General features: G+C 42.1%; 1 protein-coding gene across 2 annotated transcripts in view; it reads left to right on the forward strand.

Moving 5' to 3' along the window:
- The window catches only part of LOC122559107 (metabotropic glutamate receptor 7-like), an 864,629-nt gene that overhangs the window by 668,993 nt on the left and 172,464 nt on the right, over window positions 1-23,172 (forward strand). For both annotated transcript variants that reach the window (XM_087994497.1, XM_087994496.1), the window contains exon 8: window positions 667-1,602. In XM_087994497.1, coding sequence (XP_087850623.1) covers window positions 667-1,602 — 936 coding nt within the window. The remainder of the gene's footprint in view (window positions 1-666; window positions 1,603-23,172) is intronic.

The raw sequence follows: 23,172 nt of genomic DNA on the forward strand, positions 1-23,172 counted from the left end.
AAAAACTGCCTTGTTCCTATAGAAAGTGCATATTCATAGAATCCACAGTGTGGAAACGGGTAATTCGGCCCAACAAGTGCACACTGGCCCTCCGGAGTATCCCACCCAGACCCAATCCCCTAGATTTCCTATGACTAATGTACCTAACCTACACAACCCTGAACGCCGTGGGCAATTTAACACGGTCAACTCACCTAATCAGCACATCTTTGGACTGTGGGGGAAAAAACAGGAGCACCCACAGAATCTCTGTAACAAAGAAATATTTGTCAGTGGCAGGGACCATTAGTCTTGAAGAACTCCCAGAAATCGATCCAGACTTATTTTCAATTTTCAGGTCAAGAACCATCAAAAAGTAGCAGGAGTGATAAACCTTGCATGTACGTGGGTTCACAGTCTCAGAACTTGATTTATTTGATTGACATTTCTGGCATTTTTCTCTTGACTGTTTTACATTTCAGGGACGATGACAAGAAGCATGTGCAGAGGTGAATTCTTAAATCACTTCTGTTAAAAGTGGGTCTGGTATGAGTATTTTTGGTGACCTCTTTTAGGTCAAACACAGCGAATCTGGTCACACCAGTATGGCTAGTTCATTCATTCCATCTGAGTAGAATAAGTCCAAGGACCTCACACTGTGCTGATCTTCTGTTTGCCTCTTCACAGGTAGAAGACATGCTCTGGCCACGGGGAAGCCATGAGCTCCCTACCTCGGTCTGCAGCTTGCCGTGCAAATCTGGAGAGCGTAAGAAAATGGTGAAGGGCGTATCCTGCTGTTGGCATTGTGAGCTATGTGATGGCTATCAGTATCAACGCGACGAATTCACGTGTTCCCTTTGCAGCTACGACATGAGGCCTAACGAGAACCGGACTGGCTGCAGCCAAATTCCGATTGTGAAGCTCGAGTGGCATTCACCGTGGGCCATTATCCCAGTGTTTCTTGCCATGCTTGGAATCATTGCCACTATTTTCGTGATGGCTACTTTTATACGGTACAACGACACACCAATTGTACGGGCGACTGGACGGGAGCTCAGTTACGTTCTTCTCACAGGGATATTCCTCTGTTACATCATCACCTTCCTAATGATTGCCAAACCCAACATGGGAATTTGTTCGTTCCGCCGCATCTTCCTGGGCCTCGGAATGTGCATCAGTTATGCAGCTTTATTGACTAAGACCAACCGGATTTTCCGCATCTTTGAGCAGGGCAAGAAGGCTGTGACAGCACCCAGACTCATCAGCCCGACATCCCAGCTAGCAATCACATCCAGTCTCATATCAGTCCAACTTCTCGGAGTCTTCATCTGGTTTGGGATTGACCCACCAAATACCATCATCGACTACGATGAGCAGAAGACCTCTGATCCTGAGCTGGCGAGAGGAGTCCTCAAATGCGACATTACAGATTTACAAATCATATGCTCCCTGGGATATAGCATCCTTCTAATGGTGACATGCACTGTTTATGCCATCAAGACAAGGGGCGTCCCAGAGAACTTCAATGAAGCTAAGCCTATAGGATTCACTATGTACACTACCTGTATAGTATGGCTTGCCTTTATTCCAATATTTTTTGGGACTGCTAAGTCAGCAGAAAAGGTAGGTAGATCTTTTTTCAAAAATTATACTTCTTGGTTTCTGTGTGAGATTGATTCACTGTTTTTAAAACATTTCTTCTTCATATTGTTTGATATTAGCTGCTCTAGCTGTTGGTTTAGGAAATGTGTTCAGTAAGCACCAATCTTTGTCTTTGTTTCAGTGGTGGTTAATTTAATCATTAACAATATGGACAGGTCACAGTGGTTATTATAACTACACTCCAATGCCTGTTTCGCTTTCCTCAGAGTGAATATTGATATTCATGTACACAGTTCTTAATTAATTCTTCCTGTCTTCTTTCCTTGTGTGTTTCCTCATATCTTCCTGGAGGTTTAGGCTGACGTGTCCGACAGAACTGTGATTAAAATTGCTCCATAACCAGGAAATGGGTTATAACGTCCATTGTGTTGAGCCAACCAATGTCTGGTTCTCGCGCTGTCCATCATGAAAGAGATTGTGGTTCATATATTTAAGGTGCTGTAATTAATTATACTCATCAGGCACACCAATGCTCCCCCAGACTCTGAGGAATCCTATCCAACTATGGAATTCAAATTTCAGCTGGTCATTATCTGGAATTCGCTCCCTCAAAAGATCATAAATGGTAAAGCAATTGGACTTGCAAATTTTAGATTGCTAGATATCTGTTCGGCTCGTTAGAATATGGAGTTATAACAGGAAAATTAAGTTTGGATACAGATGAGCCTTGATTTAATTTAGTCATAGAATGAACTTGAGATACTGCGTGGTCTGTTGTTGGCTTTATATTTAATGGAAACATCAACCTTCACATTATAGCGTTCCTAAAATACTTGATTGCAAGTATGACCTGATGCAATTAATTTATCCTATTCTGTTCTACAAATAAACCCATGGTGTAGATTTCAAGTGGTAACTTGCCTATGTAAGTTGACGGTATTGTATTGGAATACATTACTGAAACTTGGAAAATAACCAAGATCAACATGAGATCGTAGCAATCTACAGCAGTAATCTTGAGCTGGGAAAGAAAGTGATTAACCTCCATTGTCCCTACTGTTCGAGCAGGTTATGATTGGGTTTCACACGAGAAATAATTTATTGTTTTGCTTCAGTGATGAGGAAAGAGATTTAAGTTTAAGGCTTCAGTGCGTTTCATGGACTAAATAATTGAGAGACTATTCAAATTGAGAGAACAGCAGTCCATTAATTCATTACACACGACCCCTTGTGTAAAACACAAGTGTCAATTTTACCTGATCCTTTTAAAATGGACCTCACTGCTTAGAACAGGTGGGTTCTGGAAAAGTGCATTTGATGTGGTGCTGTATCTAATGAGCCTTCTCTGCTGCAGGTAAAGAGAAAGCTATTTATCACAACAGGAAACTAAATATGATGACATGAATTTTGGAGGCTGGTTGGTAGTTTTTCCAAGCAGGGTTTCAGGAATCCTACCAAGGTACAGCTGGTGGTTGGTTTGCTCAAATAAACAAACAGCTTTTTGGGATGTTTACCCCATTCCTGTATCCAGATAGTTTGCATTAAAATAACCGCAGGAAAAATTCCTGTTGTTTGAGGTGAGAATGGCAAAAGAAATGTGTAAAAAAAAAAGAGATTTAACAAATATTACAAAGAATTGTTCCCTGAGGCCTTAAGAAAACCATCACCAAAATCCTGCATGGCCATCATAGGGTGCTGAAATGGAACAATCTCAATCAAGTGAACCCTTTGCATTTCTTGAACTTACAGAAAAAAATATGTAATTTTAGTCTTCCTGTAGTTCTTCTGAATAGTTTCCACTTAATTGAGCACAAGCCCAAACCAAACGCAGTCCCATTCACCGATTACCCCTGTGCTTACTGACCTTATGGCTTCCTGATCCAACAACACATTAATATTTAAAATGGTCATCCTAATTTTCTAAATCCTTTTGACCCTTACTATCTCTGTAACTTTATCCATATGTACAACCTTTCAAGAAAACTGCATTCCTCTAACTTTTGCAACTCCTATTTTCTTCCACTCTGTACTGGTAGTCTCATCAGTCATGATTGAGGCCTTAAACTATGGAATTCTAATCTATGGAATTCTATTGTCTATTATCTATTGAATTCTAATCTGAAGAAGGGTCACTGGACCTGAAATGTTGACTCTGATTTCTGTCCACAGGTCCTACCAGTCCTGTTGAGTTTTTCCAGTGATTTTTAACTTTGAAGCTAGTAAATTTCTCTCTTTATTGGTTCTGTATTCAGTTGCTCCCCCCTCCTTGTTTTCAGCACTGCAAGCATTCAAAATCCAATGTATCAGTTGTATATTTCAACATAAGTCTTGCTTACAAAATACATGATTGCTGGGTTTTTTTTTGACAAATTGTGCTATGCACAGGGGACCCACTCTGGTTAGGCGATTCCACGCAAACGGCGATGAAAAGAACTTTGGTTTGTTTTCTCTCTCTCTTTCTCTCAGCCTCAACCTTGGCACTGGGCATCAGCATCTTGAGTTTTTGGACGAGCCCATGGTACCTGGAGGAGCCTTGCAAACACGGAGAGCTAAACTTTCTCTGTTTCCAATCTCTTCCCTTTTGTGCGACATGACTAAATTGAAACTGTTGTAAAATAGCCAAACACCCTTCGCATTTGCTGACCTTGACCAGATGATCAATGTAGAGTCTGCTGGGCATCATTGCATCACTACCTCACCATCAATGGCTTAATTCCACTAGGCCTTGAGTAGCTTCAGATTTATGTAGCGAGTGTATCGATTTGGACATTCACCTCCGCAGTCAGTATATCATCCTTTCTCCAACAATGATGGATGTCATGCTGCAAAGGTGATTTCCCATATCGATCCTTCTGATCCAACAGCAGAACAGAGAAGAGGGCAGGCAGATACCGAGAAGCTGAAAATTGAAGGAATTAGAATTGTTGTGACTACATTTTATTGCAAGGCTGGTTGTTAGTTCATAACGACAGTGGCAGAATTTTGATCAGCTGTCTGCTTTCTGTGAATAGACAAACACACCACAGTATGTTTGGGTCACATTTTGCACTTCTATCTGCAGGGTGAAGGATTGCTCAGTAGAACAAGCTAACTCAAGTTGAGGCTTTTGGTTTGAAGATTTGGCACAGCAGTTATGGTGAGTGGGTGCCAAGCTCTTCAGGTCCGCTCTCGGAGGGGCTTAAGTGAGGAGCTGGGAAATAGGAGAAATTAGATTAGATTAGATTACTTACAGTGTGGAAACATGCCCTTCGGCCCAACAAGTCCACACCGACCCTCCGAAGAGGAACCCACTCATACCCATTCCCCTTCACCTAACGCTATGCGCAATTTAGCATGGCCAACTCATCTAACCTGCACAGCTTTGGACTGTGGGAGGAAACCGGAGCACCTGGAGGAAACCTACGCAGACACGGGGAGAATGTGCAAACTCCACACAGACAGTTGCCTCAGGCGGAAATTGAACCCGTTTCTCTGGCGCTGTGAGGCAGCAGTGCTAACCACTGTGCCACCGTGCCACCCACAAATATCTAATATCTGTAAAGGACAGGAAGTCACTGCAGCCACATGCTGAGAGGATAGTTGTTCCAGACCTGAGGACCTGGATGTAGTGCCATGAGAAGGTCAGTGACCTCGTAAGACTGGTCAGGATCACTGAATGCTACTTTCAATATCTTATCATTGACCCGAGGAGTGGTAGTGACTCAAATATCACTCCTCCCTCTGCTGTACTTTTGCTGGTGTCTGTCAGACAGACCTGCTGCCTGTGCCACATTAGGACAGTCTGCTAGACTCAGGGTTATTATCCAAGGCTGTCTGACAGGCCGCCTACCTGCGGAGCGTTTCAGAGAACACCTCTGGGACACCCGGACCAACCAACCCAACCACCCTGTAGCTCAACATTTCAATTCCCCCTCCCACTCCACCAAGGATATGCAGGTCTTTGGACTCCTCCATCGTCAGACCACAGCGAAACGACGGTTGGAGGAAGAACGCCTCATCTTCCGGCTAGGAACCCTCCAACCACAAGGGATGAACTCGGATTTCACCAGTTTCCTCATTTCCCCTCCCCCCAGCCTGTCTCAGTCAAATCCATCAAATTCAGCACCGCCTCCCTAACCTGCAATCTTCTTCCCGACCTCTCCGCCCCCACCCCAATCTGTCCTATCACCCTCACCTTGACCTTTTTCCACCTATCACATTTCCGACGCCCCTCCCCCAAGTCCCTCCTCCCTATCTTTTATCTTAGCCTGCTGGACAAACTTTCCTCATTCCTGAAGAAGGGCTAATGCCCGAAACGTCGATTCTCCTGTTCCCTAGATGCTGCCTGACCTGCTGCGCTTTTCCAGCAACACATTTCCATGTCTGCATTCTCCCCCAGCCAATGTCAGCAGCCTTCCACCAGCCAGGCTGCAGTCATTGGAGTAGCATTGAAAAGGAACATAAAAACAGGCAAAGGAACATGGAAATGAGGCACAAGCATGTGATTTACTGACTTTTGTATGAAATATGGAAATAACTCTATTTATAGATTTTGTTCATTTTGTGGTATTATCCAATTTTACATTGTGGCCAAGTGAGCACTCTGATGTTCACGAACAGAGGGAAGATAAGGTCGGGAATCAGTGACTGGGGAATTGGACTTGTGGTTACTGCTATTGTTGTTGGTTGAGATGTTCACAGACAGCCAAGTCAGAAAATGGCTGTGTATGTTACATCCTCCTTGTCCTTTACCTGCTCTACAGCTGCTCGCTGTGTAGCTGGTGACAAGGGCTTTCCCTCATGATCAGATTACACGAGACACAGCAGACCATTACAACCACCTGCTCTGTTGAGTATTGCTGATCTCCTCCAAAATGGTCTAAGTAGTGGAAACACTGGTTCAGAATGCTAGTGCCGATTTTAATCATTTTTATGTGGCAGCATGGCTATTATTGCTGCCCATAGACATACGCTAGGAGTCATCAACCATGTTGTTAGCAAACATCTTTGTCATGCATTAGCCACTCTTTACATCCTTATATAAGCTCAAATGCAGTTGGCTCAAATGAAGACATCATGATGGGTGCTAGCATGTCAGGCATTGACATACACATTGAGGCCACACACCAGATGACCATTGAGGGTGTAGAATTGCTTTGGGTTCTGGTATGAGGCAGAAATGACATTAAGCACCTGCAGGATAGTGCGAATGAGGTTAGTGTCATGGTGTATGGAAACGCTGGAAATTCTGGCTACGCCACATGTTTAATTCTGCCTGCTTTTCTATGGTGAGTGAGAACAAAATTAAGTTATCTCTCAATGTTTTGAGGGTATGAAAGATTCATCACCCTGTCACCCATTGTCAATGTGATTCTTGTCACACCCTGTTGCTGTAGCTATGATTACAGCAGGTAACAGATTTCAATGAGGGTGTCCTAACCAGAGCACGGACATCACTCAGGTGCTAGTCGGAGCATTGTTTCCTGAACTAGGAGCGGTTTGGCATCCTGCAGAGTCCGTCTCCCTCTTTCATGAGCTTGTCTTGCTCTGTTTGGCCTCTGTTTGTTCTCCCAACCTGCGCTCTTCCAGGCGAAATGGGTATCAATGCACTCATGACTAGGAATGACTGGTTTGACTAGAAGAACTGAAGTCAGTAAAACTCCATTAGCACCAGTCACAACATTCCCTGTATACTTTTGCAACTTCACCCAATTGTAGGAAGCACTAAACATTTACAGAATCAAGGCAAAGGTCGGAAGAAATCAACCTGCACTAACACGTGTTCAAACAAGAGTGTTAGCTAAAGCAGTGAATTCAAAATGGCAACAGGATGTCAAGTTGGTACTACACACTGACAGACGTAGTCATCTGCCTGCTTTGTTTGCTTTTGGTTGCTATTCATTGTACAATTTCTAACACCCTCACCTGTACACTACCTGACTTAACCCAGAGGTATGGCTCTGTGCCATGGATACCACTTTCAACATCAAATGGTGAGGCTGAGTGGTTAGCACTGCTGCCTCACAGCACCAGGGTGTCCCAGGTTCGATTCCAGCCTCAGGTGACTGTCTGTGTGGAGTTTGCACATTTTCCCCGTGTCTGCGTGGGTTTCCTCCGGGTGCTCCGGTTTCCTCCCACAATCCAAAGATGTGCAGGTTAGGTGAATTGGCCATTCTAAATTGCACATAGTGTTAGGTGCATTCGTCAGGAGGAAATGGGTCTGGGTGGGTTACTCTTCGGAGGGTTGGTGTGGACTGGTTGGGCCGAAGGGCCTGTTTCCACACTGTAGGAAATCTAATCTAATCTGCCCAAACATCACGTCCAATCCCAGTTGTATGCATATACAATTATACAGCATACCAGAAGGGTATTTGCTCTATTGTGTCTGTGCTGGTTCTGAAAGTGCTTTCAATCCATTACCTTGCAAATGCTTTCCTGTTCAAAAGTACATCGTGTTCCTTTGGCACAGTGACTTTTAGATCTGTTTCCACTACGCTTTTTAGACAATGTATTCTAGATCATAGCAAGTGGCTGTGTAAAAGCAACTTCTTTTAAACAGCCTGGGGTCCAGTTTAAACCTTAGTTGCATATTTATTTGAATTTATTCAGCCTAAAGTATGTTGTAGAGACAAAATAAATTGTGCTGGCTGGGCATCAATAGCTAAATAATGGTTATATTTATTTGGTGCTATATCACATCAGAAAGTGCCTCATTTGAAAGATTACCTGCAGTTTTCCCTTTGTAGTTGCATGTACTCCGGTCTCCTATGGTTTTGCAAACAATGACAGAAAGCTTCCAACAAATCATTCAATGCTTGTAGAGAATTTGAGAAAAGAAAGCAAAGTTCAAGTGAAGGGCCCACAGATATTGTCAGAATAATCAACCCAGCTTGTTTTGTTTTCTGACAAATGTTTTTGAATCTTAGTAGGGGAGAGATCTGTCTTTAACTTTCTCTGTAGGATGACTTTCTTCTTTAGCAAGTGAGCAGTAAATTTCAGGAAAAGACCCAGCAGTAATTGTTCTTGCTGAGGAAATGTAGGTCATTCCTTTTATTTTACAGAAAACCAAAGCCAACCACAGGAAGTAAAAACATTCTGAATTGCTGTTGGCAGCCTGCAGTATTGTTGAAGGATCAATAAAGGTCCAAATCTGTGACCGCTCTGATAGAATTTGTTGCAATTAAAATAGAGGTACGGCTCCCTGGGTACTGTGCGGAGATTATATTTCAAGAGCTGCATTTGCAGTATAATCATTATTCATACTGCATTCTCTGGAGTACTTTGGATCCTATTGCAAATACAACCTGTAAAGTCACCTCCGTTGAGGTGTTAGATGATGAAATTTTTTTTAAAATATCTGTTAAATGGGTGATTGGTATATTCAGTTAAAGCAAGTAGAACTGAACAAAGGATGTGTTGTAATTAATGATTCCATAAAGGCTCTATCCCCAGTGACTTGTTTTTTCAGAAGGATTGCTGTTTAGCAGCTCTAGGTAACAGTACTGTCGCTGCTGGGAACATCCAAGCATTATCGTGGACACTTGTTCTGGGTTTTTTTGGCCAGAGTAATTTGGATAAGCAGATGGTACCATTTAAGAATGGCGGTGATATCCTGACTCAGACAACCAGGGTGAAAGGCAGCTGATTTCAAAACTACTGGACAAGGCCACAAGATCAATACAACTAGGGGACATTTCATATGAGATTCAAGTTTTATTTGAGGAAATCTGAAGCTTTGAGTATCTTTTTGGAAAGAGAAATTTGCCACTCACTTGTGTTTTATTCAAAAGTAACCTACTTTATTTAATTACCAGGCTCTCAGATGTGTATCGGTAGAAGTAGCAATATTATGCGTCAGAAAGGTAACAAATTAAGACATGCTTTACCTACAAGAGCAACTCCAGTTTTATTAACGTGAAGACTATGATTTTCAGAGCACCTCTCACAACCTCTGCATGTTGCAACCACTGTTAGAATGTAGGAACGAAGGATTTGCTCACAGCAGCATCCCATAAAGAGTTGTGTGTTAATGAACAGATAATCAGAGGTTTGTTAAATGATGCAGATGTTGAGCAATGGGGAAGAATTCCTTTGCACCTCAAAGCAGTGCCTTAGAATTTTTTTTACATCCATCTGGATGAGCAGGCAAGGACTCTGTTTAATGTCCCATAGGCAATATTGCATATGACACATTTGGCAGCACAGTGCTCCCTCTGTACTGCACTGGGGAGTCATGCACCAAGTGTTTCGCTTCACATGGTGGAAAGACTCAAAATAAACTGAAATTATTCTCCGTAGAGAAGATTGAGAGGGGTTTTGATGGAAAGGTCAAAAACATGAGCGGCTGTAAAGCAAATAAATTATTTCCGATGGCAGAAAGGTCAATAATAAAACAATATTATTTTAAGAGAAGGGATTTTCCAGCCCCTGAACAATATGGACAATGATGTGGAGGAGCTGGTGTCGGACTCAGGTGGACAAAGTTAAAAATCACACAACACCAGGTTATAGTCCAACAGGTTTATTTGGAAGCACTAGCTTTAGGAGCTGCTCCTTCATCAGATAGCTGTGGAATAGGATCATAAGACACAAAATTCACAGCAAAAAAACCACAGGGTCATGCAACTGAAACGATATATTGAACAAACCTAGATTGCTGTTAAGTCTTTCATCTTTTAGAATGGGTTCCAGGTTTTGGTTCATTAATATGTAAATCCCAGAACTTCTTTTAAGTCACATTCTCTAGATAACTTAAGGTTTATTTGAAAGCAAGTGACATCTCAGCTTAGACAATGCATTAAAGGTGTGAGGTTAGAGTCTGCCTGTAACCCAATCTTGAGTCAGACTGGTTCTATTTCCACAGTAGGAATCTATAAAGTGTTACATGGATTGAAAGCTTGCAGGCTGTGCGCTTTTTGAACAAAATAGAATGTATCAGCAAATATAATTCTGCAAATGAAAATTCACCCCATAGACTTGTGTGTGTGTGTGCGTGCATGAGAGAGAATGTGTGAGTGCGCTTCAGAGAGTATGTGTGTGTTTGTGGGTGTGCGCGCATGCTTGGTAAAGTGTGTGTGTGAGTGTGATGGAGCATAAGACTATGAGACGATGTATGTGTGGGGAGTGAATTCATAGATTTTCACAGAATCCCTACACTGGAAACAGGCCATTTGGCCCAACAAGTCCACACCGGTTGCCGAAGAGTGCCACCCAGGCCCTTTCCCCCACCCTATTACTCTACATTTCCTCTGCCTTATTTATACAGAGGTTGCTATTTTTCCAGATAATGGAAAGAATATAGACAATGCTAAATCCTGAGCAGGTCTTTTTCAGGCCTGGCCTTCATCGTGGTCTTTTTGGAATGGGGTAGCTGAGGGCCATTAAAGGAAGATGCTCCATGCAATATTGAAAATGGCAGACCATGAGCCTTGGTGGCAGAGAAATACAATGGCAGAGTTGAGAGAACTGAAGGTCATGATTTTTTTTCCCTTATTGCTGCACAGTCTCCCAGCTGGTGGACACTGCACTGACCGGGGCAGCTATTTCAGACCAGCCTGGCAATGTTTGGGACAGTGTGCCCAGTTGTAGTTTTAACATGGGGCCCACAGTGTAGAAGGTCCCAACACTGGTGAGAGCCAACTATTTGATTTATTTTGATTTTGATTTGAGTGGCTTGTTGTCACATGTACTGAGATACACCGAGAAAAATTGTTTTGAGTGCTGTACAAGTAGATCATACCCTATAATGTGCATCAGGCTCGCAGATCAGTGTGCAGAGTACAGTGTCACAGCCACAGAGATGGTGCACAGAGAGACAGAGAGAGATTGCATTAACATTTGAGAATTCCATTCAAGAGTCTGATAACAGCAGGGAAGAAGCTGTTCTTGAATCTGTTTTTATGTGTATTCAAACTTTTATGCCTTCTGCCTAATGGAAGAGGGTGGAAGAGAGTATAACTGAAGTGGGAGGGGGTCTTCAATTATGTTGGCTGGTTTCTCAAGGTAGCATAAAGTGGACATGGAGTCAATGGACGGAAGGCTGGTTTGTGGGATGGACTGGGCTGTGTTCATGACTGTGTAATTTCTTGCGATCTTGGGAACAGCAGCTGCCATACCACGCTGTGATGCATCCAGACAGGGTGCACTCTCTGGTACATCTATAAAAATTGGTTAGAGTCTTTCTGGCCACACTGAATTTCCTTAGCCTCCTGAGGAAGTAGAGGTGTTGTTGTGCTTTCTTGACTGTCACGCCAACTTGGATAGACCAGTGCAGATTGTTGGTGATCATCACTCCCAGGAACTTGATGCTCCAGAACATATCCACCTCAGCTCTATTGATGTAGACAGGGGCGTGCCCTTTACTCCGCTTCCTGAAGTCAATGACCAGCTCCTTCATTTTGCTAATCTTGGAGAGATTGTTGTCTTGATACCATGACAATATGCACTCAATCTGTTTCCTGTACTTTGTCTCGTTGTTATTTGAGATCCAACCTCCAATGGTGATGTCGCCATCAAACTTGCAAAAGGATTTGGGGCGGAATTTGGCCATACAGTCACGAGTGTATCAGGGATGTAGTAGGGGGCTGAGTATACAGCCTGTGGGACACCGGTATTTAGGATTATGTTGTTGCCAATTCTTACTGATTGCGATCTATGGGTCAGGAAGGCAAGGATCCAGTTGCAGAGAGGGATGCCAAGACGTAGGACTCGGAGTTTAGAGATGAGTTTGTATGAAATTATGGTGTTGAAGACAGAGCTGCAGTCAATAAGTGGGGTCCTGACATAGATGTCCTTGTTATCCAGATGTCCCAGTGCATAATATAAGGAGATGGTATCTGCCATCAATAGGCAAATTGTAAAGGACCAAGGCAATCTGGGAGGCTGGAGTTGAACCTCTCGAAGTACTTCATAATTGTGGAGATCAGAGACACCGGATGCTGGTCATTAAGGCACGAGGCATGATTTTTCTTTATGATATTGGTCTACTTGAAGTAGGTGAGGACTTCAGATTATCGTAAGGAGAGGTTAAAGATGTCAGCAAATACTCCCGGCAGCTGGTCTGTACAGGATCGGAGTGCATGGCTGGGCACTCCATTCCAGCCGTTCACTTTCCATCAGTTCACTCTCAAGAAGGCCAATCTAATGCCTACGGCAGTGACTGTGGTTACCGGTGCATCTCAAACTGTTGCCATAGGTGACATTGTTTCATTGCCCTTCTGTTCAAAGCAAGCATAGAATGCATTGAGCTCATTAGGTAGAAGTGTATGGTTACCCATGATTTGGTTTGACTTCACTTTGTTGCTCGTTATGTCATGTTAGCCTTGCCACAAATGATATCCATGTGGTTTATCTCAGTCTCAAGCTTAATTTAGTATTGCCTCTTGGCATCTCTGACAGCCTTAGATTTCCTGTATGGGTCATAATGGCCCAAGTTGAAAGCCTCAAACCTGAACTTCAGGAGGGAGTGAATCTTCCAGCTCATCCATATTGGTGGTGCAAAATAACACCAGTGTTACCATGGAATTGTACGTTGTGTGTTGTTCACTTCCATAATGTTTGTGAAAATGCACTAGGCTCACGGTGAGAAATCCTCCATGAAACTCCCAGATGTCGAAAGCTGATATTTGGTAAAATTCAACCCAAGCTGTTTTACAAATAAGCCAGAGAGGACCTGCGGAATCTTTTTGCTTTCCATAATGAGTTGTTATTATTTGGAACACTATCTGACAGGGTGTTACTGGTAAATTCAGCAGTAACCTTCAAAAGAGAACTGGTTAAATAATTGAAGCAAATATTTATAAGACAATGGGGAGGGAGTGTGGTGTTGGGATTAAATGGGAAGCTCTGCGAAAGAGCCATCAAAGTTTCTATGAATGGATTGAGACTGATGACCTTCAATGTAGGCAAACATCTCAAGGGACTTTACAGGAGTTTAATAAGTCTGGAGATGACAAAAGAGTTTTGTCAATAACTTGTAGCTAAGTCCTGTAATTGTGAGAGACATTTTCCAGCTTTTGCATTGGGTGCCAACTGATTACCTTGGTCAGGTATAAAAACAGCAAGTGCTGGAGAAACTCAGCAGGATTCACAGAATCAGTGGAGAGAGACCCAGGCTATCGTTTCAAGCCCAGTCTGACACTTCTTTGGACTGATCATGTCTGAGTAAAAGGTCAAGATGTAAAGGTCTTCTTTTTTTGCTCATGACATTGGTTAAATCTCTCTTGATGTATTGCTGATCCACATATATTTTCTGTGCCAACTCTTCCTCAGCTGAGATAACACACATCAATTTTTCAGTATCATCAAAATTGTTCTGTACTTGTAGCCAAGCTTAATTCACATTGAACCTGTAAACACAATTCACTGATTCCTCAGAAACAAACCCAAACAAGCAGACACAACGCAACCAAAATCTATAGCCACATTACTTTACATCAAAGACTTATCAGTAATGACTTCCAGACTACTCGGACCACGTGGCATCATAGCCCACAAACTTACCAACACACTTAAATAGCGACTAATGAACCTAAAGGATCGAATAGACACCACCAGCTTGTCATTTTTGGTCATTTACAAGATACCATGCAAGAACTGTAAAAAAACACTACATCAGACAAACTAGCAGGAAACTTACCACCAGGATACATGAACACCAACTGGCTACCAAAATACATGACGTACTGTCACTAATTTCTATACATACAGACACCACTTTGACTGGGACAACACACACATCCTCGGACAAGCAAAACAAAGACACTCACGAGAATTCTTAGAGGCATGGCATTTTAACCAGAACTCCATCAATAAACTCATCGACATAGATCCTATCTACTTTCCCTTGAAAAAAAGAACCGGAAATGACATCACCCACCTTAAGAAACCAAGACATGCCACCAGCGCTTTACCAGAGAGACTCTCACTGTTGGTGTTACCTAGTGATAGTGATGAAACATCTGAAAACAAACCTTCAAGCTCAGTGAGCTATCTTACATACTTATCATCAACCTCAGCTACAAATCTGCTCAAAAATCGCTATCACTTTGAACCTTTTAATGTCAGGTTCCAAAGCTGCAAAATTTATTTTATCTGCCTATCTCAAAAAAAAGCAATAATAATTCCAAAGGGGCAGCACCACAAAGTGGAATTCAGTAAAAAAAATCTTAAAGAGAGAATTTTGGTAAATGTGTTGATTTTTAGTGGAATCTCTGTATTTTCCTCTTTGTCACAATCCTTATATTACCTCTTTGACCAGCTTTTGGTCATCTGCCCTGACACCTCCTTTAGCCCATTGTCAAATTTTGCCTGGTTAACCCATGGGACTTTGTACAAAAGTAAAGACCCACTCTAAATGTTTCGCATTGGGAACCAATCTGAATCTATAATAGTGCAGCATGGGCTGTGATACATGGTTAAGCCCCAATTTATTTTTACAAAACAAGTTGCAAACTGGGTACAGTATAAGTTGCTCGATATTTAGCAAATTTCTACAGATGTTGTGATCCTGATATTTACTGTCATTCCAGAGCGGCCGGCAGGAAAACATGATCAAATGAATAAAAATGGTTTCAAAATTATATTTCTATTGTTGGAATTAGCTACAGAAAAACAGCTCATCATTTTTATTTCTGCTGTACCAAACATTTTGCCAGTTGATTAAAGGTGTAAATTTGTGCATGTATCATATAAGCATATTCATATCATATTTCATTCAATATCACAATGTCTAACTAGTAAAATAATCGACTACATCTGATCAATGCACCTTTACAGTGACACCATACAGCTTCTCCATCGTTTTGTGTGAGAAAAGAAGTACATTCTGAACTTTGGGTGATATTTAATTCGTATCACTGAGCAAACTATATTTAAACCATAAAATTGTGTGCTCTCTGTCCTGGGAATTGTGTAGTTGGGTTTAATCCTCCTGCTTAGCAAGATCATGAGATGCTAAGCCATGCCTGTTAGATAATCTCCAATTTCTGTAATCTACAAAATCATATTATTGAACTCCTGCAAGGAGAGTTACATGCAGCATTCAGTGCTGAAATTTTAAATGTACATCAGGGTGTAGAATTAGTAAAGAAGACTTCTCACCTTCATTGTCACAGGGTTCACTATCGAGACAAAATAAACTGCAGATGCTGGAATCCAAAGTAGGCAGGCAGGAGGCTGGAAGAACACAGCAAGCCACGCAGCATCAGGAGGTGAAGACATTGATGTTTCAGGACTGAAGAAGGGTTACACCTGTAACGTCGACTTCTCCACTTGCTGATGCTGCCTGGCTTGCTGCATTCTTCCAGCCTCCTGCCTGTCTATTACAGGATTCACTAAAAGCAGTGTCAAGTGTTCTGATGATCAGGCAGGAGTGTGGACTCTGGGTGAAACGTAGTCCCCTTCACAGCATGGAGTGTGCATTTAATTGAGCAGCAGGTTGCACAGTTGTGATCCTGGTGCCTTGCTGCCTCTGCCCTCTTATGTCTGGGGTATGCAGGTATTCCCAGAGGAAAGTGAGAATTACAGATTTTTTTAAATTTCAAAAATATACTTTATTCATAAAATATTTTGATGGTCTGTACAGTTGGTCATGCCATACATACGTAAACATTCAAATTCTTGCCTACAGAGATCAGAATTGATCATTTGTATATACAGGTCTGTATGTTTATCAATCATATGTCCATATATTGAGCTGAGGCGTCAGCGGAGCCCAAATGACTGCATGGGCCCCCTGTTCTTCTTGGGCAGGCAGATGTTACACGGTGGTCTTTCCCCACTGCACCTTGGCGGCAGCTGCCCCAAGCTTCAGCGCGTCCCTCAACACACAGTCCTGGACCTTGGAATGTGCCAGTCTGCAACACTCAGTCGAGGTCAACTCCTTCAGCTGGAAGATCAACAGGTTTCGGACCGCCCAGAGAGTGTCCTTCACTGAGTTGATGATCCTCCAGGCACAGTTGATGTTCGTCTCGGTGTGCGTCCCGGAAACAGGCCGTAGAGCACAGAGTCCCGCGTCACGGCGCTGCTCGGGACGTACCTCAACAAACACCACTGCAATCCTCTCCAGACTTCTTCTGCGTAGGCACATTCCAGAAGGAGGTCTGTGACAGTCTCGTCCCCCCCGCAGCTGCTTCGAGGGCAGCGTGCGGTGCGGCAGAGAGTCCGGGCATGCATAAATGATCTCACAGGCAGAGCCCTTCTCACCACCAGCCAAGCCATGTCTTGGTGCTTGTTGGAAAGTTCTGGCGATGAGGCATTCTGCCAAATGGCTTTGACAGTCTGCTCAGGGAACCGCTCGATAGGATCTGCCCCCTCCTTTTTCTGAAGGGTCTCAAGGACACTAGGTGCTGACCACTTCCTGATGGACTTGTGGTCAAAAGTGTTTTTCTTCATAAACTTCTCCACAAAGGACAGGTGATACGGAACGGTCCAACTACTCAGAGCGTTCCACGGCAGCGAGGCCAGGCCCATCCTTTGCAACACCGGGGACAGGTAGAACCTCAGTATGTAGTGACACTTGGTATTTGTGTACCGGGGATCCACGCAAAGCTTGATGAAAGTGAGAACTGCAGATGCTGGAGAGTCAGAGTCAAAAAGTGTGGCACTGGAAAAAGCACAGCCGATCGGGCAGATCTGAGGAGCAGGAGAATCGATATTTTGGTCATAAGCCCTTCAGGTTTCACTTATCAGCGAGCTTGAAAGTCAATTCAGTCAGGTTTGTTTGTAGACATATCTGGGTGGAAATCAGGGGTATGGCGTGGAGAGGGCTTAGTTGCACATACATTGAAAAACACCAATGAAAGCCAATTCCTGCTTTCTCCTCCAAAGGCTCCCTGCCCTGTCCCCAAGCCAGTTACATCCCTGTCCTCATTGTCCATCCATCTCTCTTAATCATTTATCATCCAGGCCTTTTGTTGACCCTAAGCCTTTGGTGGATGCATTGCCAGCAGCAGCCCCAACTGCTGGTGGCCCTGACAGGCAGTGGAGAGTTCTGATTTGCCAGCAGCTCTAAGAAAGTTGTTGGATGTGGTGGATGGGGTAGGAGGATTTCCATCTGTGAAAGGTCCAGTGCTGGCCAACTAAGTGCCTGGTGGGAATTTCATTTCATTGTGTCCTGATGGAGGACACAAAACTCTTGATCAGTTTTCCAACTGATGGTGAGACCCATGTTAGCAGCACTAAATTCTGCTTTCCCTGCGAGAGTTACTTTAAAATAGAATAATTTCGATTCCATTTAGTTTCATCTCGTCGAACGCTGAAGGTTTGTAACAACATGCTATCTGCGCTGTATGGAAGTTTGAATTTTTATTGATAACTGATCTTATTAATCATCTGGTCTTGCTCTGGGACTGTATAGGATTTATGGAACAGCATGTAGCAGTCCAAATCGATCCAATTTCTATTTCAATATCACGTAGCTTTGTGTGATGACCATAGTTGAACACTCACCTTTGATTCTGAAAGCTGTCCATTGAGGCTGATTTCAGTTACCTGAACACTACACCCAGACTAACACTTCAGTGCACTGAGAGAGTATTGTACGATTGAAATGCTAACTTTCAATGAGCCTATAGACTTGAGACCCCAACTTCTCTCTCAGGTGGATATAAAAATCTCATGGTATTATGCATGAAAAGCAGGATAGTTCTCCTAGGGATATTCTGATGAATATTTGACCTTCAACTAAACAAGAAAATGCTTATCTCACTGCTGTTTTGAGGAACCTATGCATAAGTTGGTTACCATGTTTCAATATGACAATTGCAATGTTACCTACGTTGCTTGCAAAACATTTTGGAATATGGTAAGATTTTGGCACTAAATAAATATCTTTTCTTCATACAGGCGGCATGGTGGCACAGTGGTTAGCACTGCTGCCTCACAGTGCCAGAGACCCGGGTTCAATTCCCGCCTCAGGTAACTGTCTGTGTGGAGTTTGCACATTCTCCCCCGTGTCTGCGTGTGTTTCCTCCGGTGCTCTGGTTTCCTCCCACAGTCCAAAAAAAATGTGCAGGTTAGGTGAATTGGCCACGCTAAATTGCCCGTAGTGTTAGGTGAAGGGGTAAATGGAGGGGAATGGGTCTGGGTGGGTTACTCTTCGGAGGGTCGGTGTGGACTTGTGGGGCCAAAGGGCCTGTTTCCACACTGTAAGTAATCTAATCTAATCTGTTTGAAACATCCTTTCTTAGTGGCAATGTTTTCGTACAGAGGAAGACGTTGTCTCCTGAAATACAATGCTGGTGTTCCTTTCATTTCTTAACTTTTTTTGGGGGGGGGGGGGTGATAGTGGGGCACGGGGGAAGTCTTTGTGGTTTTGCGGCTGAGATTCTAATTCAATGTAAAAAAAAAATTCTGAAAGATCTATCTTCACAATTTAAAAAAAAAAGCTGGCTTCTCGTTTGCAATCTGGGGACAGGGAGAAAGCATAAAATTTATTGCAACCCTTTAAAAATCTCCCCATCCCATTTTAAAAGAGAAATGGCTCCTTCCCACATCTCTTGCATTATTCACCTTATCTCGGTTGTTTAATCAGAAAATCAATTGAAAACTGATTCAATTACTGTACACCCTTCCTGGCATAATTCCAAAACCTTACCATGTTCAATATAACTCACATGCTAATGTCATTCAATTTAATAAATAAATAGCTCTCTTCTAATATGTCTGTGCTTCTAGCACAACACATTAATTCTCTATATTCATTCATAAAGGAGCAACATGAGATTTTCAGCATGAGGGTGAAGCTGGTATTTATTATCTGCCCCCATTAGTTGGCCTTGGGCCATCTTAATTTTTTATGCAACATTGCTTTAGAGGGGGTATTTTGACTAAGTGGAGAATTGTTAATACTTAACCAATTTTTGTGTAGATTGGAACTAATGGGTTTTCATGGCATTGCTCTCAAGAACAGAGATGGTTGAGCTGAGACGTACTATTGAATTGCATGTGGCAAGCTGTTGTAATATATCTTTTATATATTGTGGCCTGCAGCCACAGTCTATGAATAATAGAGGTGACAGACACTGATAAAGCCAGAGAAACTAATCAGATGATTGGTGTTCGATAACATTTAGTTTAGTAAAAACTAGATCGACTTCGTGTGAGTTTGCCTCTAGCAGGATGGTTTTAGATGATGCGCCAATCCTTACGTTACCTCTTGTTGCGTTAGAAACTGGCATGGTATTGAAGAATCCAATAGATACATTGCAGGTAACTAATAGTGCAACCATTACATTTAGAGGCACATAAGTGTCTGTGCTAACATTGGACAATTAGATTACAACAGAGGAGAGACATGCTTCAAGTAGAATGACATACTTCAAACAGTCCCAGGAAAAGATGAAGTTTGAGACCTTTGTACCCTTGGTATACATGCTATAATAGTGATGAATTAAAGATATTTGGATATAGAGATTGTCAGACATAATGCAAAGTAAGTTTCTTCCTGGTATTGCTAAATTTGCAACTTGACAAGGCTAAGTCTGCAACCTTTGTATTTCAGGACTCTGGGTTTGACTGAGCAAACTATGTTACTACCAACAACTCTTGGCAGTGAAGAGTAAATTCCAATATCGAAAGCACATTCTGCATCTTTGTTTCTCTCAGAGCTGCTGCTCGGTGTGTTCAACATGCAATTGTACTGATTTATCAGAGGAAGCATGTTGATTGAGAACATTGAGTGTAATTGTTCTGAGTATGACTGTAGCAGTGGCAGCTCTCTAAATTTACATATCATTGTTAGCGAAGAAGATTTTGCAGGTTTGAAGAGACGGACATTGTCTAAGTGTCTTTCGGTGAACCTCCATTCCAATCAAAGATGAACAGATAAATATGATAAACGCCCTCCATAAGTACATGTTGTGTACCAAATACTAATCCTTCCAGCCCAGAAGATTCCAGTTCAATTACTGTCCTGTGCTGACATACCTACTCCCAATTGGGACAGTAGTTTTGATACTGCAGGTAGCATTCATGGTTCATCTGAGGGATGGAGAAAGATTTTCAGGTTCTCTAATTGCTGTCAAGGTACTTTTAGAGTCATAGAGTTGTACAGCATGGAAATAAATTGTTCAATTCAACTTGCCCATGCCTACCGAATATCCTAAAGTAGCATAGTCCCATGTGCCAGCATTTGGCCCATATCCCTCTAAACCCTTCCTATTCATGTACCCATTTAGATGTCTTTTAGATGTATAATTGTACTAGCCTCCACCCAGCAGCTTATTCAATATAAACCTTGTACATCTTTTTTGAACCCTTCCAAGTTTAGAAAGATCTTTGCTATAGCAAGGAAACTAGAATTGAATGCAGTATTCCAAAAGTGGCCTAACCAACGTCCTGTACAGCTGCAACATGACATCCCAACTCCTATATTCACTGCACTGACTAATAACAGCAAGTGTATCAAATGCCGCCTTCACTATCCTGTCTACCTGTGACTCCATCTTCAAGGAACTGTGTACCTGCACCCCAAGGTCTCTTTGTTTGGCAACACTCCCCAGGACCCTAAGTGTCTAAATTCTGCCCTGATTTGCCTTACCAAAACGTTACACCTCACATTTATAGAAATTAGACTCCATCTGCCATTCATTAGACATTTGGCCCATCTGATCAAGGTCCTGTTGTACTCTCAGATAACCTCCTTCATCATTCGCTATACCATCAATTTTGGGTGCCATCTGCAAACTTATTAACCCTTACTCCTGCTGGAAACTAAACTGTCAAATGAGGAAGAATTTAGTTGGCTAGAATGTGCCATCACCAACATAGAAAATGTTTGTTATTTCAGATTGCACATAATTCCATCGTATTGAGAGTTAATAGTCCTTAGTTGTTTGAGTACACTTTAACCAGAATAAATCCATTTTTTTGCATGCACGGAGGAATTACTTTCACTTTAAAATCAAAAGGGTTCCTGCTGTATTTTGGTTCCATTTCGAGTTTAAACTTCTATGAAAAAGAGTCTATATTTCTTTTCAGAAATGTTAAATTGAAAGCTTAAGTTGTGGAAAAAAGAAGGTAAGCCCCAAGAAAGCAAGAGAAAGAAAATACTAATTAAATATTGTATCTGGAAGAGAAAAGGAACAGCTTGAAGATTAAAATTAAACTGGATGAAACATACCTTAAACCAAGAAAAACTTCAAAGATTCAGGATTTTAAAAAGAACATAAAATTTTGACACAGAAAAAGAAATCACTGAACTTATTCTAAAAGTAAGAGATTGTGAAGTTAGTGAGGAAAGGTTTCAGAAAGATTTGTGTTGGAAGGAAAGGCTGTATAGCCTGGGACTTTTTTTCACTGGAGCGTAGGAGGTTGACTGGTGATCTGATAGAAGTTTATAAAATAATGAGAGGTGTGGATAGAGTTGATAGTAGTTGACTTTTCCCTAAGATGGGGGAATTTCAAGACTGGGGGCACATTTTGAAGGTGAGAGGAGAGAGGTTTAAAAAAAACACGAGAGGCAATTTTTTTACATGGAGAGTGGTTCTCGGAATGAACTTCTGAGGAAGTGGCTTGCAGGTACAATTGCAACATTTAAAAGACATATGTATAGATGCATGAATAGAGAAGGTTTGGAGGATATGGGCCAGGAGCAGGCAGGTGGGACAAGTTTAGTTTGGGATTATGTTCGGCATGGACTGGTTAGACTGAAGGGTCTGTTTCTGTGCTGTATGACTGGAAAATAGAGAAAAGTCTACCTCTTTTCTAGCTTCTTCAGAAATACCAACACTTTAACAGATAGCCATGATATCATGTAAAGGAGGGAGAGGGAGTTCAGCAGAGGAAATACTTTTCTTTAAGACTGTGTGCTACCAGCAATATGCTCCTGGCACTCGAGCATTGCAAGATCATTAGGAAGGACTGAATTAAATTTTGACAGACAGCTTTTAGTCTGTTCAAACCGCTTGACTGCATTGCCAGAAATAACTCAAAACCCAGATTTTAAATTGCCCTCCTGGGGCTTGCTAATATTTTGATAAAATGTTGCAGGGATCCCCAGTTATCTGCACCCCTATCTCAGGTGGCTGTCCGAGTTGCAGTGTGGATCAACTGAAACGTGTAAATGACCCTGACCCTAGAAAGTTAATAGGCTTGTCAGAGTAAACAAGCTGGATGTGTTTGCGCTTTCCGTAACGAGAACGGACAGATTTAATGTAGTGGTAATAGAACCTGAGGGGAGATTGATTTTGCTTTGCACAGTCAGCTTTGGAGTCTGAAAAGGGGAAGTTTTGAGCTGACTTAATAGCAAATTTCAAAAGAGAATTCATCAAGACTGTGTATAAATGCAAGCTTTTGTTATTGTGGCCACAGCTTCTGCCAAGTAGATTTTGACGTTTAATAATCTTTTAATTCCTTTCTCTACAATCTAATTGTTTCTTTTAACAGCTATGTTTATAGATGTCTTTTAAAAATTGAGATCAATCCTTGGTTGATCACAATCTGGTCTGACTGCAATTGTAATGCTCGTACTACACTTTTGTCCCACCAGTTTCGTTTGTTGTTTTTTTTTAATTGAAATGCATCACATTCCTCCCTTATGTTTAGCTCATCACAAACATTAATTCTCATTTTACCTGATAGATTTATCGTAGGCTAAATGACCGAACTTGA

The sequence above is a fragment of the Chiloscyllium plagiosum genome, unplaced genomic scaffold, assembly GCF_037043375.1.
Source record: "Chiloscyllium plagiosum isolate Xiang-an unplaced genomic scaffold, Cpla_swu_hap1 HiC_scaffold_14, whole genome shotgun sequence".
NCBI lineage: Eukaryota > Metazoa > Chordata > Chondrichthyes > Orectolobiformes > Hemiscylliidae > Chiloscyllium > Chiloscyllium plagiosum.